General features: G+C 39.5%; 1 protein-coding gene across 1 annotated transcript in view; it reads right to left on the bottom strand.

Annotated features, from left to right (window-relative positions):
• LOC307197870 (cytochrome P450 3A29-like) overlaps positions 1 to 21899 on the bottom strand; it is a gene marked incomplete at both ends in the record, with an annotated part of 29309 nt that overhangs the window by 4014 nt on the left and 3396 nt on the right. The window contains 8 exons of the mRNA XM_079944357.1: positions 1630 to 1856; positions 4507 to 4667; positions 10184 to 10250; positions 11351 to 11478; positions 14348 to 14496; positions 15569 to 15657; positions 15904 to 16017; positions 20173 to 20272. Of these exons, the coding sequence (XP_079800483.1) occupies positions 1630 to 1856; positions 4507 to 4667; positions 10184 to 10250; positions 11351 to 11478; positions 14348 to 14496; positions 15569 to 15657; positions 15904 to 16017; positions 20173 to 20272 (1035 nt within the window). The remainder of the gene's footprint in view (positions 1 to 1629; positions 1857 to 4506; positions 4668 to 10183; positions 10251 to 11350; positions 11479 to 14347; positions 14497 to 15568; positions 15658 to 15903; positions 16018 to 20172; positions 20273 to 21899) is intronic.

Genomic DNA, 21899 nt, shown 5'->3' on the forward strand with positions numbered 1-21899 from the left:
GGCACATATAGATACATCAAAAGTCCTCCACAGGCTAGTGCCTATAGAATATATTTGTGCATACGTCAAAAATTCTCCATGATAGGCTTTTTTGTAAACATTTGGATTTCTCGCTGCCTGGCCGAGTCCCTGACACGCAGGTGAGCACTAACTCTCTGCTTGAGGACTGAATGAATCAAAAACGAACTGGGAGATGAGGATTAACATAAATACACTACCATGTGTAAAATAGCTAGCTAGTGGCAACCTGCAGTACAGCCCAGGGAGCTCAGCTCTGTGCTCTGTGATGACCTAGATGGGTGGGATGGGGGGGAGGGAGGTCCAAGAGGGAGGAGATATAGGTATACATACAGCTGATTCACTTTGCTGTGCAGCAGAAACTAACACAACATTGTAAAGCAACTATACGCCAATAAAAAATAAATAAAGTGAACCAAAATGAACAACAGCAAAAAAGAAATAACGGTGAGTGGTCTCTGGTCTTAGGCTCGTGAAGCTGCAGGAGAGGGAGCTACTGAGCTTCAGGGAAACACGGAGGTTCCCTGGGCCAGAAAACAGAGGACTTGGTCCACTCCAACTTCCTGTTTCAAGAAGTGCTATGTGTAGAGGTGATGCTGGCACTCAGGACACTAGGGCGAACAAGATAAAGTCCTTGCCATCAGGGAGCTTATAGTCAGGGGCTCATAAAAGTCTAGATCCCAGCTACTGCCCTAAATTATTCATCTCAAATTTTGCTCACTGTACAATAAGTGGGAAAGCATCCACTCTTTCCAGAGTCCAAACTGTACTGAAGCCAGACCTTGACTCTGAATTCCCAAAGAGGATGCTCAACCCCTCCAAGGAGGAAGTCTCAGACGTCTAGAGAGCAGAGGACTTCTCTTTGGAAGGTCACCAAGTACTGAGGTAGAAGGGACTGGCCCAGGTGTGCAGCCACAGAAGAACCAGGGCACCTGTGTGCACCTCGGTCCTCAGTGAGGCTGCCTGAACCACCGGGGATGAGACCTCTAGGTCCCAGCCTGCACTCTCACAATAACGCTAGAGGAAATGTAGCCAGTGTTTAAAAATATGGAATGTGGGAACATTAGTGATGAATCCAAAGAGCTAAGGAGAAGGGACAGAAAAACTTAAAGGAAATAAAAGGCCTATACACCTCAAATAAGATAGTGGTTACGTAAATTACGGCATATGCATATAATCACTTATATAATTATATATAGAGAGAGATAGCTAGATAGCTAGACACACACACAAATTCACATAGAATGTTGTTTATAGTTTACTGTGAAATCAAGTAAGCAGTTCAAAACCAAATTAAATATACTACCATTCTAGTTTAAAAAATCTATATATGCCTAGACAAATGTCCATGCGGACATACATCACATTATCAATGAGGCTTATCTTAAGGTATTAGGAATGCAGACAGCTATAATTCTTTTTTCTAGTCCACAGTTTGTAAAATTTGATTCGCACAATGATCACTCTTATATTAAGAAAAAACATCAAACACTAAAAAGAGGCACAAATAAATGATGGTACAATCGCTCATTTGTCTCCTACAGCAAGAGGCGTCTAATATGCTGGAACCACTCTGGATCAGAGAGGGTTCCCTTCCCTGGGTTCTCCTACCTTTCAGGACGGAACTCCTCAGGCTCTGGCCAGTGTTCTGGATCTCTGTGAATAGTGAAGAGTGGCACCATCACCACTGTCCCTTTGGGAATCAACACCCCATGGACTTCCACATCTTTCTTACAGACTCTCTCAAGTCTAGCAGTAAGTGGGAGTAATCTGAGAGATTCATTCAACACCATGTCAAGATATTCCATCTGTTCCAGGGACTCATAGGTGGGAGGTGCCTGGAAGAAAGAAATAGATTTTGATAAATTGAGATTGGGATCAAACTTCAACTCAGTCTAAATAGTCCTATTGAAATGGTAGGAGCTCCAGAGAATAATTTCAACTGGTAAAGGACCTTAACATTTATAGATGTTATAATATCTATCATGTCTTTTGACCTGCTCAGTGGCCCACTGAGATGTGTGGAGTGGTTATGACTCTACGAGAACATTGGGACAATCCCCTAAACAGGGCCTGAAATCCCGCACGTTATCAGCTAGTGTATTTTCTTTCTCACGAGAACAAACATGACTAATAGACTATGACCCTTAGTCTTAAGTGAAATAGGCCAAAGTCACTGTTTCCTTTTGAAAGTGAGGCCACACATCTGTACCAAGGGAAGAAATGTATAAGTGCAAATCCTCTACTCAGCATAAAATTTTTACCTGAGAAATCTCGTTTACTCATTCTTTTGACTATACCTATAAAATCTGAAAATACTTTATGATGTTAAAACTCTATAAATAATTTAGGGAGAAACGAGTTCCTTTCTAAACCAAATACAAAAACAAAGAGCAAGATTGGGTGCTACAAGGAACACAATTTCAGATCCAGGGAAAGTTACAAGAGGATGAGAACCCTACTCTCAGCCACAGCCTCTGTTGCTGGAACAGTCTCCTATGGTCCCTTCAGGGGTGACTGTTAAGGTCTGAAGGTCTAAACAAGCCACTGCAGCCCCAGAGGCCAGCTCTCCTCACACCACAAAGAATTCCACTCTTGGCAGAGATCTGAGACCAGTGGGGGTGGCACGTGGCTGTCACGTGGGGTTATATTTAAGGGGCAACATTGTAGAGGGTGAGAGTTGGCTCAGGAGACAGACACCCTGGCACATAGGTTGGCGTTTTCACCACTAGGTACACGGCTAGTATGTGAAAGTACTTCATCTCTCTGTCGCTCAGGTTTCTGAAACGTCACATGGAGATAATTAGAGTTGACACTTCAAAGGCTTGTGTGGCAGACACACTCACTGCTCACCCAGTATCCACGTAGTCCCTGCATTTCCCAGCCCACTTGAAGTTACAGGAAACCAGCTTTGCCAATGGGCTGTGAACCGAGGCGATTATGTCAGTTCGGGGACAAATCATTTGAAAAGCCAGTGAGCAACGCTCGAGTCCCTTATTCCCCAGACAACAGGAAGTCCTCATGTTCCAGATAAGGTAGCTACAGGAAGGTGGAGCCTCTTAGCCTGTATCCCCGAGTAACGCTGTGGAGCAGAGCTGCCCTCTCCCATCCTCCACTAACAATCCATGTTGGTCATGTAGATGTGGGTTAGAAGTAAACCTCTGCTCTGTAAAGCCACTGAGATTTGAGGGCTAACCTGTTACTGAGGCATAACCTAGCTTCTCCTGACTTATACAGAATCTTATGAAGGTTAGATTCGTTTATAAATAGCATCTAGAACAGACACATATAGTAAAAAAGCAAATGTTGGCCAATAGTGCTCTTGTCATTGTATTATTATAAAAGAGGAAGAAGACAATGCTTTAGCAATTCTCTCTTGCCTGGTGACCATCTTATTACAATGAAAAGAATTGCAATATGTGGTTTACCAGAGAAGACAGATCATCTCTAATTTAGTTAGGCACTACAATCTATCCTTACCTTATATTTGAAGGACCCAGGACCCTGAAAGGTGATAAAATTTGTCCAAAACCACAGCCAGGACTCAAACTCACGTCCTCTGTTTCCTACTTTAAGCCCTTTGTTGTTCCGAGGCTCCTCCTAGTCTGCAGTGTACCCAGGGCGGTAGACTGAATTAATGGTCCCAGTTCTCCAGCCCTTCCTGGGTCCATGCCCTTTGCCACCTACCTCTGTGGTTCCCTCCCATCCTGACTCTGGGGTTGGCCAGGTGGTTTGCTTTACACCAGTGGAAATCTGGCTAAGTGTGATGCTAGGAGAGTTTTGAAAATCACCCATATGATTGGACTTTTGGTTCTTGCCATCTACCATTGCCTTGAGAAGTAGACAGGTGGAGACTGAGAGGCAGGAGAAGCAAGTGTGGAGTTGAGTCAGCCTAGCCAGCTTAGACAAGGCCAGCCTAGATCAGCCAAGGGCCAGAACCAAGCAAGTCCAGCCAATGTCAGCAGATAACTATGTGGGCACTAGAGCGACAGATGCTTACTGTTAGATGCCACTGAGCTTTTGTGATTTATTTTATTTTATTTTTTTTGCGGCACGTGGGCCTCTCCCATTGCGGAGCACAGGCTCCAGATGCGCAGACTCAGCGGCCGTGGCTCACGGGCCCAGCCGCTCCTCGGTATGTGGGATCTTCCCAGACCGGGGCATGAACCCGTGTCCCCTGCCTTGGCAGGCGGACTCTCAACCACTGCGCCACCAGGGAAGCCCCGAGGTTTTGTGATCTTTATGTGGCATTATTGTGATAACTGATATGCCAGGACCAGCACTTGTTTCAAACCACTTATATTTCTGTGAGTAGTACGCATTACCTACGTTTTCCCCCTTTGTGCTTGACTCTTGAGGTCCTTCCTAAATAGCACAAGTGAAAACTTTGATACTTATGCTTTTTGCAAAAATCTCCTGAGAAGTGGCAAGGAGACATTTGTGCTAAGGCTTCACTTTCCCCCTCCCTCTCCAGGTATCATCACTCACCTTACTGGGGAGAGCTGCGTCAATCTCTTCCTGCAGCTTCTGCTGGATGTCAGGGTGAGTGGCCAATTCATAGAAAAGGAAGGAGAGAGCCTCAGCAGTGGGCTCATAGCCACCAAAAATAAAGATAATACCTTGGGCCACCATTTCTGGGTCAGACAGAGCTAAAAGGGGAGGAGAGACATTGTAGGTAAAGCATGTCAATATAAAACATCACAAGTTAGAGGATGAGAAATCCCAATGAGACTCCCAAATCCCTAGGGAAAAAAATGGAAAAGCAATTCAGAGCAAAACTGGGAGTGGTTTGCACTCTCATGTCTGTTTTACAGAGCCAGAAACAGGCAAAACTTTTCTTAATCCACTTTTTCCTCAAGGTCTGTACTATACTTGGCCCTCTGCTCCTGGTTATGCCACAGTCTCCACCAACACAGCTGAGTAATTTCAAGACATAGCATTTCTGTCTAACACACACAGCATTATCAGTATGCCCCTTGGAGAATCCTAAATGCACTTTAGCTACAAACAGTATGGGGTAGCCATGTTTTTCCTTTAAAAAATTATATTATTCTAGCTAAAGTATAACATGAATTTTTTTGAGAAAGTTTGCAATACTAAGGCTGTACTGTAGGGAAAATTGATAGAAGACTTGGGGCACAAGTCTTCAAATGGATGATCACAGATATATAGAAACTACAGAAAAAAAAAAAAAAAAGCTAGAAGAGTGCCGATTGATCCTAGTCTAATCAATGGCATTAAAATAGCAGAAGAAAGAATGTGTCCTTAGAAGGGCATTGGCCAGCATACAATATAGAAAAATAGGACCCAGGGAGTGGAATTAGCAATGCTTATTCAATCATGACCTGAATGTCATCTTCCTCAGTACAAGCCCCCTCTCTTTGCTCTCCCTTGTGCTCAGCAAACAGCCCTTGTGATTATAAATTGGTCTCCATTTTTATTTTCTCCTGAGAAAATCCAAGCATGGTCAGGCTCCAATCTATTTGATGGGACTATACTAGATACTTAGAACACTCAGATCAACATGGTACCTGCCCAATCATGTAATTCACAACTGAAACAATACAAAATGTGTGGAAGAAAGATCTACAGAGTTCTGATTTCCCCATGATGATTTCTGTGAAGCAGTTGTGGGTAAATTCAACTATCAAATTCTTTCCCCCCAGTTAGCATAAACCCTAGGACACTAAAAGTTTCGAGCTGTACTGTCTAATATGTGGCTATTTAATTTAAATTTTAATTGATTAAAATTAAGTACAATTTAACATTTAGTTCTTCTGTGGCATTACCCATATGTTCAATAGCCACATGTCTAGTGATTACTGTATTGAACAGTGCAGATATAGAATATTTCCTACGGAAATTTGTATTGGACCATGTAGTTAGATAGATGTCAGATAGATAGATAAGTAGATAGATAGATAGACAGATAGATAGACAGGGACATAGTTGTGCATATATTTATAGTGGTGTGCTAGAGTCATCTCATTCCTCTCTCAAGAATCAATCTGTAAAAATCTAACAATATTGTGAGATGGTTGTCAAACCATTGGTATCTTGAAATTAACCAAGTGTGAGTATTCATATCATGGAAATAAACTAAAAACGAGGGCATTCTTGTTTTAAAGAGACGTTCTGTTCACATCACTGGTTATGAGTAGATATAGAAATACTTGGGGCTCCCCTGGTGGCACAGTGGTTAAGAGTCCACCTGCCAATGCAGGGGACATGGGTTCGAGCCCTGGTCCAGGAAGATCCCACATGCCGCAGAGCAACTAAGTCCATGTGCCACAACTACTGAGCCCGTGCCACAACTACTGACGTCTGTGCACCTAGACCCCGTGCTCCACAACAAGAGAAGCCACCGCAGTGAGAAGTCCGTGCACCGCAATGAAGAGTAGGCCCCGTTCGCTACAACTAGAGAAAGCCCAGGCGCAACGACAAAGACCCAACGCAGCCAAAAATAAATAAATAAAATAAATTTTAAAAACCAAGCAAACAAAAAAAAAGAAATACTTATGTTCATCAGTCTTGTGTAAATATATTTGATGATATGTTTGATGGTCTTATCTTTGTCCACCGAAAGGACGTAGAAGCAAAGAAACCATAGTAGAAATGAACACTCCTAGATCCCAGGTTTTGATTTCTAAATACACTTTCTCACTAAAGGAAACCAGAGCTCCTTTCAGGACTAGTTAAGGGAAACAGAATAGATACCTGGAACGTCTTGCATCAGAATAGAGACACAGATGTAGAGAATGGACACGTGGACACAGGGGGAAAGGGGAGGGTGGGACAAATTGGGAGATTAGGTTTGACATAAATACACTACCATATGTAAAATAGATAGCTAGCGGGACCCTGCAGTATAGCACAGGGAGCTCAGCTCGGTGCTCTGTGATGACCTAGTTGGGCGGGATGGTGGGGGATGGGAAGGACGTCCAAGAGGGAGGGGATATATGTATACATATACCTGATTCACTTCATTGTACAGCAGAAACTAACACAATATTGTAAAGCAACTATACTCCAATAAAAAAAAAGAAAGCGAGGAAGTTCTCAGAAAATGATACTCTATATACTATAATGGTAGATACACATCATTGTACATTTGTCAAAACCCATAAAAAGGACAACACCAAGAATGAACACTAATGTAAACTATGGACTTTTGGTGGTAATAATATGTCAGTGTAGGTTCATTGACTGTAACAATTGTACTTTGATGTGATCTTTTGATAGTGGAAGAGGCTGTGTGTAGGTGGGGGGAGGATGTATGTTTGAAATCTCTGTACTTTCCCCTCAATTTTGCTGTGAACCAAACTGCTCTAAGAATAGTCTAGTGGAAAAAAAACCATTTAAGAATAAAAAAAGAAATAAAACAGGATACAGGAGCCTACTTAAAAGGGATCCAGTGGGCAAACCTGAGAGAATTTTAGAATCAAAGTTAAAAATGATATGAGAATAAACTAATGATGAAAGATCTGAAAGTGAAATTAAGAAAACACTCCCATTTACCATTGCAACAAAAAGAATAAAATATCTAGGAATAAACCTACCTAAGGAGACAAAAAACCTGTATGCAGAAAATTATAAGACACTGATGAAAGAAATTAAAGATGATACAAATAGATGGAGAGATATACCATGTTCTTGGATTGGAAGAATCAACGTTGTGAAAATGACTATACTACCCAAAGCAATCTACAGATTTAATGCAATCCCTATCAAACTACCAATGGCATTTTTCACAGAACTAGAACAAAAAATTTCACAATTTGTATGGAAACACAAAAGACCCCGAATAACCAAAGCAATCTTGAGAACAAAAAACAGAGCTGGAAGAATCAGGCTCCCTGACTTCAGACTATACTACAAAGCTACAGTAATCAAGACAGTATGGTACTGGCACAAAAACAGGAATATAAATCAATGGAACAGGATAGAAAGCCCAGAGATAAACCCATGCACATATGGTCACCTTATCTTTGGTAAAGGAGGCAAGAATATACAGTGGAGAAAAGACAGCCTCTTCAATAAGTGGTGCTGGGAAAACTGTACAGGTACATGTAAAAGTATGACATTAGAACACTCCCTAACACTATACACAAAAATAAACTCAAAATGGATTAAAGACCTAAATGTAAGGCCAGACACTATCAAACTCTTAGAGGAAAACATAGGCAGAACACTCTATGACATCAATCACAGCAAGATCCTTTTTGACCCACTTCCTAGAGAAATGGAAATAAAAACAAAAATAAACAAATGGGACCTAATGAAACTTCAAAGCTTTTGCACAGCAAAGGAAACCATAAACAAGACCAAAAGACAACCCTCAGAATGGGAGAAAATATTTGCAAATGAAGCAACTGACAAAGGATTAATCTCCAAAATTTACAAGCAGCTCATGCAGCTCAATGTCAAAAAAACAAACAACCCAATGCAAAAATGGGCAGAAGACCTAAATAGACATTTCTCCAAAGAAGATATACAGATTGCCAACAAACACATGAAAGAATGCTCAACATCATTAATCATTAGAGAAATGCAAATCAAAACTACAATAAGATATCATCTCACACCGGTCAGAATGGCCATCATCAAAAAATCTACAAACAATAAATGCTGGAGAGTGTGTGGGGAAAAGGGAACCTTCTTGCAGTGTTGGTGGCAATGTAAATTGATACAGCCACTATGGAGAACAGTATGGAGGTTCCTTAAAAAATTAAAAATAGAACTACCATATGACCCAGCAATCCCACTACTGGGCATATACCTTGAGAAAACCATAATTCAAAAAGAGTCATGTACCACAATGTTCATTGTAGCACTATTTACAATAGCCAGGACATGGAAGCAACCTAAGTGTCCATCGACAGATGAATGGATAAAGAAGATGTGGCACATATATACAATGGAGTATTACTCAGCCATAAAAAGAAATGAAATTGAGTTATTTGTAGTGAGGTGGATGGACCTAGAGTCTATCATACAGAGTAAAGTAAGTCAGAAAGAGAAAAACAAATACTGTATGCTAACACATATATATGGAATCTAAGGAAAGAAAAAAAAAGCTCATGAAGAGCCTAGGGGCAAGATGGGAATAAAGACACAGACCTACTAGAGAATGGACTTGAGGATAGGGGGAGGGGGAAGGGTAAGCTGGGACGAAGTAAGAAAGTGGCATGGACATATATACACTACCAAACATAAAATAGATAGCTAGTGGGAAGCAGCCGCATAGCACAGGGAGATCAGCTCGGTGCTTTGTGTCTACCTAGAGGGGTGGGATAAGGAGGGTGGGAGGGAGGGAGATGCAAGAGGGAAGAAATATGGGAACATATGTATATGTATAACTGATTCACTTTGTTATAAAGCAGAAACTAACACACCATTGTAAAGCAATTATACTACAATAAAGATGTTAAAAAAAAAGATATGAGACTAAATTACACATGAGAATGTACTGATATAGATAAATAAATAAATGATGGGGGAGAATGGAAAGCTCTCCCTTAAAATAGAACATCAACTGATAAATACAGAAGAATGATGAAATTACAAATTCATTTTGCAAACATCACAGTAATGAAGTTTTCAGTCAAAAACCATCCATGGATGGTAAAACTAGTGGGTGACAATTTGAAGAGGAACACTATATTTCCAGTCTCAAAGGTTTCTCCCACCAGCTGCTTGTTAATGACAAAGGAAAAAATTGAACTTTACAGTAGACTAAGCTAGTGAACACAACTTTAACCAAGTGTTCCAAGTTAAGGTCATCAACACTGGGGCAATGTTCCTCCTGATGGGATGAAGTCTTGATGCAAATTTCCAGGCAGAGGTTCTGACTCATTGGGTCCAGAGGAGCCTGAGAATTGACATTGGAAACAAGCTCCCCAGAGGTTCGGCTGTAGGTGATCCACAGACCATGACTGACTGATGGGCATGACATCCTTGTTATACTTGCCCTTCGAGCTCTGAACAAGGTTGTGCCTGCGTACTTCTAGAAAGTACCTCTGGCTACCATTTCTGTCTGACCACGTGTCTTCCTTCAATTTGGCAAAAATCTCCAGCTGCCTGGAAAACTTCCTGCACATTTTTAGAACCACACCCTAGCTCTGCGCCTCCCCACAGCGGCCCCTCGTAAGCTCTCCCTGGTTACCTTTATGGGTGCCAATTTCTTTGGAATTCTGAGAGTTAATCATCAGCTGAAGAAGATCCACTCGGTGCTAGAAGCAGAAAGAGAAATTTCAACGACTGAAAGTCACCTGTGAAGTCAGAGATAAATCAGGAGCGCATATTTCACACCTCTTCCCTGAGAAGACGACCCCTTAAAGAGCAGAAGGCTGACGAGTACTGACTAAGTCCTCAGTGACCAAAACATCCACCTACAAATCTTGGAGATCATGATGTTTCCCTGAGAGAAACCCAGCCATCATGTCCATCTGCTTTTTGGTCCTCACTCTCTCTGATCTTTGGTTTCTCTGGTTTTTGAAACGGCATCTTAACCAAAGAGTTACCTGCTCTCTCTCCTGTCATACCTGTTTGCTCAGGAGAGCAAGAAGAAAAAACCTCAATCTTTTTCTCCCTCCAGCTTTAATTCTTAAGGAACGGCCACATAAATTAATACCCAGACATTTGCAGAGTTCACTGGCAGCTTTTGTAGAAGCACCTTCAAGAGCCCCATCCTTCCAGATTGCTACACAGCTTTCAGTGCTTTCCTGGGATACCCAGCCCTGTCCCCCTGACCTGCAGACATCCTTGTGCTGGCCTCCAGGCCTCATGAGGCAAAGCTGGCTTAACCAGCTTGCAGCCTCATTGTCAGCAGAAGACCCCTGCCCACTCCAGCCTATGAGAGGGCTCAAATTTAACACAGACTACACTCCGCCAGGTGCCTGATGGGGCATTCCATTGGAAAATCTATAAAATAGGAGGATCGGATTTGAAGTGATTCTTTGCCAATCTAATATTTGGTGAAATATGAGTAAAATCACTTATAAACAGTAATTTTTATCCTTTGACAATTTATTGAAGGGAATTGGTAAAGTCTTAGCTCAACAATATTTATGCAGTGATATACTAATTGGCACACCTATTTTAAACTTAAACATTTCTCTCTGACTCATTTTCTTATCTTCTTCCCCAAAGAACTTACCCCCAAAGGTAAATTACATATTTATTTACCCCCAAAGTTTAGAACTCTTCTACTCTAAAATCTGTAGTTCTCTACCTACCTTTAAAAATGCTGAGATGTGCATAAGTCGTGTGTATACAGCTCAATAAATTACCAAAAGGTGAACACCCTCATGTCACCACCACCAGATTTTACCGTTTCTTTATCTTTGAGGCGACTTTCTTTCATCCTTTTTATAGATTTTGTGATAAAATTCACAGCATTTTTTGGAAACACAGAGAGATTTAATATTTCAAAGACTGGACGAAGGAACGGAAAAAGTGCTGTAAGGGAAAAGATAAAAGGAAAGCAGAGTAAAAATGCAAAATTTACCTGGAGCAATTATAATTTGCACTACCGATCAGAGAGTAAGAGACACCAGGGTTCTCAATCAGGATCAGTCCCTCTATGACCTTTGCTCAGACTTCCAAGCCAAGGCCCGAGCAAGGGCAAGTCCACATATAGGGGTCATCACTATAGTAGTGAGATCAGTGGTCCTCCCTCTATCTTTCACACGACCAGAGGAACAGGATTACATTTTGGACTTCATTGACTTTTATCTACTGAACTACAGTTTCTTTGGATAAAACAGACCATAGTCTGCTACTTCAATTAATCATGGTGTTCAAAAAAATAATGGGATAGATTTAATACAGTGTATGTCTTTCAACCATAATGGAATGTAATTTGAAATCAATAATAGAAAGAAAATTGGGAAACTCACAAATGTGTGGAAATTAAACAATACACTCCTAAATAACCAATGGGTTGTAGAAGAAATCAAAAGGGCAATCAGGAATTACTTTGAAGTGAATAAAAATGAAGTCAAGACATACCAAAACTGATGGAATGTTGCAAAGGGAGTGCTCAGAGAGAAATGTATGGCTTTATTTACCTACATTTTAAAAGAACAAAAATTTCCTATCAATAACCTAATAATTTTCCACCTTAACATTCTGAAAAAAGAGGAGCAAACAAAAACTAAAGCAAACAGAAGGAAGAAAATAATAAAGATGAGAGCCGAAACTAATGAACTAGAGAATAAAAAAAACAATAGAGGAAAATCAATGAAACAAAAGGTTGATTCTTTTAAAAGACCTTTTTCACTAGCTTGACCAAGAGAAAAAACAAAAGACAAATTGCCTGTGTCGAAACTAAAGAAGGGAGACTACCACTCACATTAAACAAATGAGAAGGACTATAAAGGACACCATAAACAGCTCTATGCCAATAAATACAATAACTTAGACAAAATGGACACAAACTACAGAAACAGATGCCAAAAAAAAAAAAATAGACAATCTGAATAGACCTGTAAGAAGTACAAAGTTTTAGTTAGTAATCAAGAAAAAAACAATTTGACAAAGAAAAGCTCAGGTCCACATGGTTTCAATGGGGAATACTACCAAATATTTAAAGAAGGATTACAACAATTTTTCACAAACTCTTCTAAAAAATAGAAGAGGATGAAACACTTTCAAACTCATTCTATATGGCCAGTATTAATCTGATACAAAAACCAGGCAAAGACAGCATAGGAAAAGGAAACTACAGACCAACATATCTTATGAACATGGATGCACAAATCCTCAACAAATGAATCCAGCAAAATATAAAAAGAGGTATACACCACAACAAAGGGGGGTTTAATTCAAGGAATGCAAGGTTGTGTAATACACAGTTTCAATAGCATAAAGAACAAAACCATATGACCATCTAAATATACAGTAAAAGCAACTGACAAAATCCAACACCCTCCTGTGATAATAACACTCAGCAAAAAGGAACAGAAGGGAATTTCCTCAACCTGATGAAGGCCATCTACGAAAAACCCACATATAACGCGATACTTAATCGTCAAAGACTGGATGATTTCCTCTAAGTTTAAGAGCAAGACAAGGAAGCTTCTCTCACCACTTCTTCTCGACATTGTACTAGAGGTCCTAGCCAGGAGAATTAGGGAAGAAAAAGAAATAAAACGTATCCATATAGGAAATGAAGATGTAAACGATCTCTATCATAAGATAACATAATCTTGTATATAGAAAATTATAAAGACTCCACTAAAAACTTATTAGAACTAATTAACAAGTTCAGCAGGGTTTCAGGATACAAGACCAATACACAAAAATCAATTGTATTTCTATACCTTGCAATAAGTAATCCAAAAGTGAAATTAAGAAAATAACTCCATTTATAATAAAGTAAAAAATAGAATACTTAGGAATAAGTTAACAAAAAAGTGCAAAATTTCTACTCTGAAAACCACAACATTGTTGGAATAAAGATCGAAGTAAATGAAAAACATCCCATGTTCATGTATCAGGATTTAATATTTAACATTTGCTATCTTGACTTAACATTGTCAAGATAGCAAATCTACAGATTTAACACATTCCCTGTCAGAATCCTAGCTGGCTTCCTTGTAGACATTTACAAGCTGAAGTTAAAATTCATACGGAATTTCAAGGGGCCCAGAAGAGCCAAACCAATATTGGGGGAAAAAAAAAAAAGGAAATAAGTTGCAGGACTCATACTTCCTGATTTCAAAACTTATACCACAAAGGGGCAATAAGCAAAGCTCTATGCCCTAGCAGCATCCAAATATATCATATAGCAGTTTTAACTGTAGTCACTTTGCACATCATACCACCAGTATTTATTTATGTTTTAACTCAAAGTTTGTACCTTTTGACCACCTTCATTCACTTCCCCCACCACCCAACCCCACTTCTGGTAAATCAAAACTATGAAACAGTTCTTCTATGAGTTTGATTTTCTTCTTTTTGATTTAGCATTTAAGTATTTGTCTTTCTCTGTCTGACTTATTTCACTTATAGTAATACCTTCAAGGTATATCCACATTATGCAAATGGCAGGATTTCCTTCCTTTTGATGGCTTACTAGAACTCCACTGCGCGCGCGCACACACCCACACGCACGTACGTATACCTACCACTCTTTCTTCATCCATATGTCAACAGACACTTAGGTTCTAAATATTATTGAATTGTACATTTTAAATGGGTGAATTACATGGTATATAAATTATATCTCAATACAGATATCTATAAAAGGAAGAAAGAGATGGAAGGGAGGAAGGAAGGAACGAACGAACGAAGGAAAGAAAAAGAAATATAGTGGTCCACATACCTGAAAAGATAAGGAGTGGATCAAGGAAATCAAATCTCAAGAGCTTCTTAGTATATTCCACAAAGGGATCTTGTGGGTTGCTGAGGGAATCAATGTTCACTCCAAATGCTGTGCCAGTAATCACATCCATGCTGTAGGCCCCAAAGAAGCTGCGTAGAGAAAGATATGAACAACTAAAATCAACACCTCTTTACTCTCCTTACCCAACACATATAACAAGAAGTGCGTGTGAAATCAGATGCCCAGACAAGGCAGGTAGAGAGCCACACTCTTTCAGAACCACCTGTTGGTCCATGGAAGTCTATGCTACTATCACTCACACATGAGGTGTGTCTGAGGTGCCAGTGATGCAGCTGGCCCTGTGCCAGGAGGGCTGGGGACACTAAGGCAAGTTAGACGTCCCCCCACAAACTCAAGGAGCTCAGTCATAGAGGGATAGACACCCATAATCAGACAAAGTACAGTGGTGTGTTTTGACTACAGGCAATAATAGGTGTGTAAGGACTGTGTCTGAGCAGAACCAAGGGTGTAAAATTAACTCATCCTGGGGGAGTCAAGAAAGGGGACGTTGATCATTGATCTGGATCTTGCCTCACCACAGAAGCTGTGCTCAGAGCTGATTCCTCTTCAGTGAATTACAGAACATCATCCCTCACTGTCTTACACCCCTGCTAAGGATCCTGAAAGACCCACACTTCCTCAACTCCAGTGGTCTGTGGTTGACCTGAGGGCAGACTCATTTCTGTAAAAGGTAAAGAGTAAAAATGATCAATTCTATGGTCATCCTACCCATAGCCTGTATGAGGCCTTCTGTCTTTTTGGACTGACAGAAAGGGGAGTGGTGGCAAGATTTAACATTCAGTATTTGCAGGTGTCCTCAGCCAGATTGTGAAGAGATCTAAGCTGTTCCGAGTTCCATATTGTGATGATTGTATGTCACCCACTGCCTACCAGTATGTACCAAGTCTCTTCCCTGCCACCATTCCATGCCATCCACACTCAAGATTGGTGCAGTCATGTTTCTTCCTTCTCTCCTGGCTGTCCTGCTTTTTTTTTTGGTGAGCCACCTCTCTTTCTGGGATGGGCCTTTGGGAGTTGTACCACCACATACCTACTTCTGTCTGGTCACTACCGTAACTCAGCAGTGGGAATCTGGCTCCCTGGCAGGCTGCTGGAGGGTCTCAGTGGAGCTCAGGTACCAGCAGCCTCACCCCTACTTACTCTTTCACGGTGATGGGCTTGCCTTTCTCTGCTTCCTTTCTCAGGTTCCTCACCAACACATCTCCATACATGCTAATGATGGGGAACATCTAGACACAAAATAAACACCACCCGAGGTTAAATGTGGAGACTCAAGTCCTAGAAGGACCTGACTTTCCCATGAATGGAGCAGTGACATTTGATAAGGAATCTCATAATGTCTCCTCTAGGAGGTGAAGATAAAAGGCTATTTTAGGAAGCTCAAATTTAGTAGCCTCCTCCCTGGAAAAGGACTGTGATTTTATTTCCTACCTTATTCTTTAAGTTTCTAATTGAAAGTCCTCTTCTTTTCTTACCTGCTTGAGTTTTCCACTAGTGAAGGTTGGACACAGCAATGATCGTATTTTCTTCCATTGTTCATCCTCAGCCAGTGAGATGGCATTTTTCATAACTCCCACTGGACCAAACGTCTAGAGTTGAAAAAAACACATTTTACCCTACATAAGTTTTGAAAGTCTCGACATTTTTGGAAATTGTGTTCAATGTGCACCAATTATTCAACAAATATTTAGTGACTGTCCACTTGGAAGCAGGCCCTATGCTAGATGCTCAATAAATATTTATCCCAAATGCATAGCTTCCTGTGAGGGTCAAGGAGACATCCAGCCACCAGACATCACTTCCAGACTTTATATGCCAATCTCCTTTTAAATGAAATGACCCACATAGTAGGAGAACTGTTCTTCCAGAGGAATAGACAGGCATAAGACCTAGTTCATCCTCCTGGGCTGTGCAAAGTACAAGGGTATTGGTGACAGATAGCCAGATAGCCTTGGCAAAGTGTATGTTGACTCAGACAAGTTCTGTCTTTACATATATCTAAAGCCTGAGCAAGTGGAAAAAGGGATGTCTTGATACGGTGATTGTTTCTAAAAACAGTGCATAGCACTTGAAAGATTAGGAATCTATTTGCTAGTCTGAAGAAATAATGCAATTACACAAAAAACATTTTCCCCTATATTTTTTGCCCAGGATAAGAAGGAAAAAAGGTAATTCTATTTCTCAACTTGGGACTGGCCTATCAAACCAAGCTGCTTGGAAATTTCCACATTCTTCCAAAATAAAATTTTGTTTTAAAACGGATATTTCCAACACCCATTCATGATGAAAACTCATAAACTAGGAGGAGAGGGAAACTCCCTCTACTTGATAAAGGGCATATGCCAAAAACAAAGCAAAACAAAACAAAACAAAAAAACTATAGCAAAAAAAAAAAAAAGTCAGTACTTTGCAAAGGTCAAGTAAATAAATTGAAGTACTAACTTAAAATCTCTCCATAAAATATCCCAGGCCCAAATGAGTTCATTGTTAAAATATATAAAACATTTAATGAAAAAATAACCAACCAAGAATACTTTTCCCAAAAAAGGGATCCTTCAGAAATGAGGGAGGAATAAAGAAATTTTTAGACAAACAAAAGCAGAAAGAATTTGTCACTACTAGAACAGCCTTACAAGGAAGTTCTTCAAGCTGAAAAGACAGAACACTAACTAGTAACATGAAATCATATGAAATAATAAAACTCACTAGTAAATGTAAATATATAGTCAAATTCAGAATACAGTAATATTGTAATGGTGGTGTGCAAGTCACTTATGACTCTAGGGTAAATGTTAAAAGACAAAAGAGTTTTTAAAAAGTATAGCTAAAATAATTTGTTAATAGATACACAATATAAAAAGATGTACAATTCACCCTTAGTCAATTCAGGCTTGAACTATGCAGGTCCACTTACAGGTGCATTTTTTTCAATAGTAAATACTACAGTACTACATGATCCATGATTGGCTGAATCTGTGGATATGAAACCACGGACGGAGGAACCTCAAATACAAAGGAACCACATAACAGAGGACGGACTATAAGTTATATGCAAATTGACTACAGGGAAGGTTAGCACCCCTAACCCCAACACTGTTCAAGGATCAACTATAAACTATGACATCAAAAAGATAAAATAAGTAGGGGAGGGAGAGTAAAAACATTCAGCTTTTGAATGAGAATAAATAGGCTGTTATATGTATGTATAAGATGTTTTCTGCAAGCTTCACTAACCAGTAAGTAAAACCTATAGTTGATAAAGAGATAAAGAGGAAGGAATCAAAGATACCACTATAAAAAAATCATGAAATAACAAAGGAGATAAGAAGAAGAGAAAAAGAAGAAACAAAGAATCTATGAAACACCTGGATTAAGAAAATGGCAACAGTAAGTCTGACCTACAATCCCTTTAAATGTAGATGAACAGATGAATGGATAAAGAAATGTGTGCGTGTTTGTGTGTGTGTGAATAATTATATATATAATGGAATGTTACTCAGCTTTAAAAAAGAAAATCCTGCCATTTGCTACAACATGGATGAACCTTGAGGACAACACACTAAGTGAATTAAGCCAGACACAGAAGGATAAATATCACATGATCTCACTTATATATGGAATCTAAAAAAAACAAAAAAATTCAAACTGATAGCAACATAGAGAAGAATGGTGCTTATCAGAGGCTAGTGGGAGATGGGGCAGGGGGAGGGGGAGAAGATATTGATCAAAGGGTACAAATTTTCAGTTATCAGGTGAATAAATGGAGACCTAATTTACAGTATGGTGACTCTAGTTAATAATACTGTAATGCACACTTGAAATTTACTGAAAGAGTAGATCTCAAACGTTCATACCACTCACACACAAAAGGTAATCATGAGGGGGGATGTATGTGTTAATTAGTTTGTGGTAATCATTTCACAACATATACATATATCAAAGCATCATGTTGAGTACACCTTGAGTATATACAATTCTTTTGTCCAAAATAAACAAATAAAAAATTTTAGGTGGTGAAAGCTCAGGAAAAATGCACCATTCTTTTCCTACATTATAAAAAGTTTGAACTAGTGCAGTAAGTTCTAGCTAGTGCAGCAAGACAAGAAAAATAAATGAAAGGCATACCGATTGGAAAAGAAAAAAGTGTTGCTATTTTCAGTTGACATAATTGTCAGTATAGAAATTCTCAAGGAAATAATAGGGAAACCTCTAGAATTAATAAATGACCTGAGCGAGTTAGTAGCATATAAGATCAACACACAAAACTCAACCCCATTTCTATATGATAACAATGAATATGTGACAACACATTAAAAACACAGTACCATTTACAATCACTCTAAAGAAAATGAAATAATTTAGGTGTAAATAAAACAAAACATGTATGAAATCTCTATGCTGAATACTACAGACTGTTGTGAAATGATCAAAGAAAGCCTAAATAAATTGAGAAACAATACTACGTTCATAGATTCAAAGATGTGACCTAGTAAAAATATAGATTTTCCCCAAGTTGATGTAAGGGTTAATTCAATTCTTATCAAAACCTCAGCAAGTATTTTGCAAACATAGATTAGCTTATCCTAAATTTGTAGGGAAAGGCAAAGGACCTAAAACAGTTAAAACAATTCTGAAAAAAATTAAGTGGGAGGGATATTCTACTTGCTAAGACTTACTGTGCAACTACAGTCATCGAGATTGTGTGGTACTGGGGGAGGGATAGATACGTAGATCAATGAACTGAACAGAGAGTAAGAAATAGACCCACAGAAATAGGCCCTAATGATTTTTGACAATGGTGCAAAAGCTATTTAATGAAGGAAGGAGTCTTTCCACAAATGGTGGAGGAACAACGCAGACATTTACAGGCAAAAAAACCCCAAAAAAAACCCCAAAGACAAAAGAACTATGACCTAGGCTCACATGTTATACAAAAATCAACACAAAATGGATCATAGACTTGGGCTTCCCTGGTGGCGCAGTGGTTGAGAGTCCGCCTGCCGATGCAGGGGACATGGGTTCGTGCCCCAGTCCGGGAGGATCCCACATGCCGTGGAGTGGCTGGGCCTGTGAGCCATGGCCACTGAGCCTGCGCGTCCGGAGCCTGTGCTCCGCAACGGGAGAGGCCACAACAGTGAGAGGCCTGCGTACTGCAAAAAAAAAAAAAAAAAAAAAAAGATCATAGACTTAAATGTAAAACATAATACTATATACTGTTTAGAGGAATAAGAAAAACTTTGGAACCTAGGACTAGGTAGAGGTTTCAGACTTGACATCAAAGGTACAACCCATAAAAGAAAAAATTGACAAAATTGGCCTCATCAAAATTTAAAAAAAAAAAAATTTTGCTGTGCTAAAGACCCTGATAAGAGGAAAAGACAAGGTACTCACGGTGACTATAAAAGAATAGTAGGAGGGGGCGTTATGGTGATGGAACAGTTCTGTATATTGATGGAGGTAGTTACACAAGCCTAAATACATGATAAATTTTCATACAGCAACACACACGCAAAAATGAGTGCACAAAAAACTGATTAAAACTGAATAAGCTCTGTGGATAGAATCAATGTCAATTTCCTGCTTTGATACTGTACTATAATTTTTCAAGATATTATCATTGGGAGAAACATGACGAGGGTACATAACATGTATTTTTTTCTTTTGAGAACATGCTGTGAATTTATAATTATTTCAAAATGAAAATTTAATAATTAATTAATTAAAAATTTAAAATGCATGCCTACCCGCCGGTTTGTGAAGACAGAATAACATTCTTTCACTAGCACTGTTTTGATCATGTCTAGATCTGTGATAGCCAACACAGGCTGTCGACCATCAAAAAACCTGTGTAGGGAAAACAGAGCTGATTAAACTTAATGAGCCAGTTTCTGCAGCTGGAGCCACAACCAGACGTCCAGATTTTCAACTAGATGTTACATAATCCCTACTCCTAGAGATCATGGTTAGAAATAACATTAAAACATGGGTTAGGTCTAGGTGGTGTGTGTATGGGTATTTCCTATACCAACTTCATAATTCTTAGGGCTTTAAAATATTTCATATCAAAACATAAGTTAGCTTAGTAAATAATTGAAGGCAAGTTAATTAACTTGAAACAAAAAAATAATTAATTACGGAGAGTCCACCCATTCTGTCATTTTTGAAGATATATCAAAAGCATGAAAAATGTAATGATGTAATAGCTGAAACTTGTAGACACACTGATCATAAATATGTACAATGTGTCTGCAAATGGAAGAAGATTAAGAATGTTCAAAAGTGAAAGTAGGATTATGAAAGGTTTCTTTGCTCTATTTTCAAAAATACGCTTACTTTATACTTTTTTTTAAAGGAAATCGTATTTTAAATAACAAGGAGATATCCTTGGTAGCATCAAGGATTTGAAACAAAAGGACTGAGAGAATCAAGTAATTCAGAGGAACATGTATAAATTCATTTTTAAAATATTTTCTTTTCACTATTTATATTTATTCTTCGACATGGGTTCCAAGAGGGCCTAGGGCTCCATGTTGGTGACTGACATCCATCAGCACCTAGGCAGGTCCACTTTTGACACATGTACCACACAAAGCTGACTCCTCAAATGTGACACATCCCAATTTGGCCTGATCTCCTGACTGTCAGGATGCCCGTTCATGGGAATGGGCCACTGGCATGAGGCTGACTCTAAGTTAACCACACTGTCTTCCGGCATTTTGTTTCCTCTATCAATCGTTTGCGATGGCTAGAACACAAGGGAAGGTTTTCTGCATGTTACCTATTATTCCTCTGACTTCACACAGGAATTTCAAATGGTTTTGTGATCACATATAAAAATGGATGAGAACTAAAACTCAGAGGGTTTAAGTGGGTGTCATGTGCATTTAGTGTTGAAGCAGTGACGGAAGGGATTGAGGAGGCACTTAATCTGCTTTTTCATCTGACTGACCATATTTCTTGGCTGATTTCCCTTCTTCCCATCATGTTTTTTCAAAAACACCTGGGTGGAGAAGGGATAGTGGTTTGGGGTGACCCTTTATACTCATGATGTCACTCCAGCCTTAGTATTTCTTACACTCTGAGTTAAAATTCAGATTCTTGGGCCCCATCCCAGATCCTCCAGGTTCAGCGTTGCTGGAGGGTGGGGCCCAAGGCTTAATTTTTAACAAGCCCTCCCACGTGGTTCTTATTTACACCTAAACATGAGAAACATTTTCTAAAAAGAGAACTATGAAAGAGTGACTCCATCCAGAGCTCAAAAGTACTAAATGTTGGAGGGGCATTTGGAGCTGGTCCAGTGGCAATCCAGTGCTACGTGTTTTTCCACGCAATCACGTTGCCTTTGGGGGCCATGGCAACTCAGCAGAGCCCTATGGTTTCTGAGAACTTGATGAGAGAAGATGAAGAGGTACAGAGAGGAAGAACTTTCTCCCACTTGCTTTTGGCAAATAGTCACCACGTTACACCTCTC

Source organism: Stenella coeruleoalba, assembly GCF_951394435.1.
Source record: "Stenella coeruleoalba genome assembly, chromosome: 15".
Lineage (NCBI taxonomy): Eukaryota > Metazoa > Chordata > Mammalia > Artiodactyla > Delphinidae > Stenella > Stenella coeruleoalba.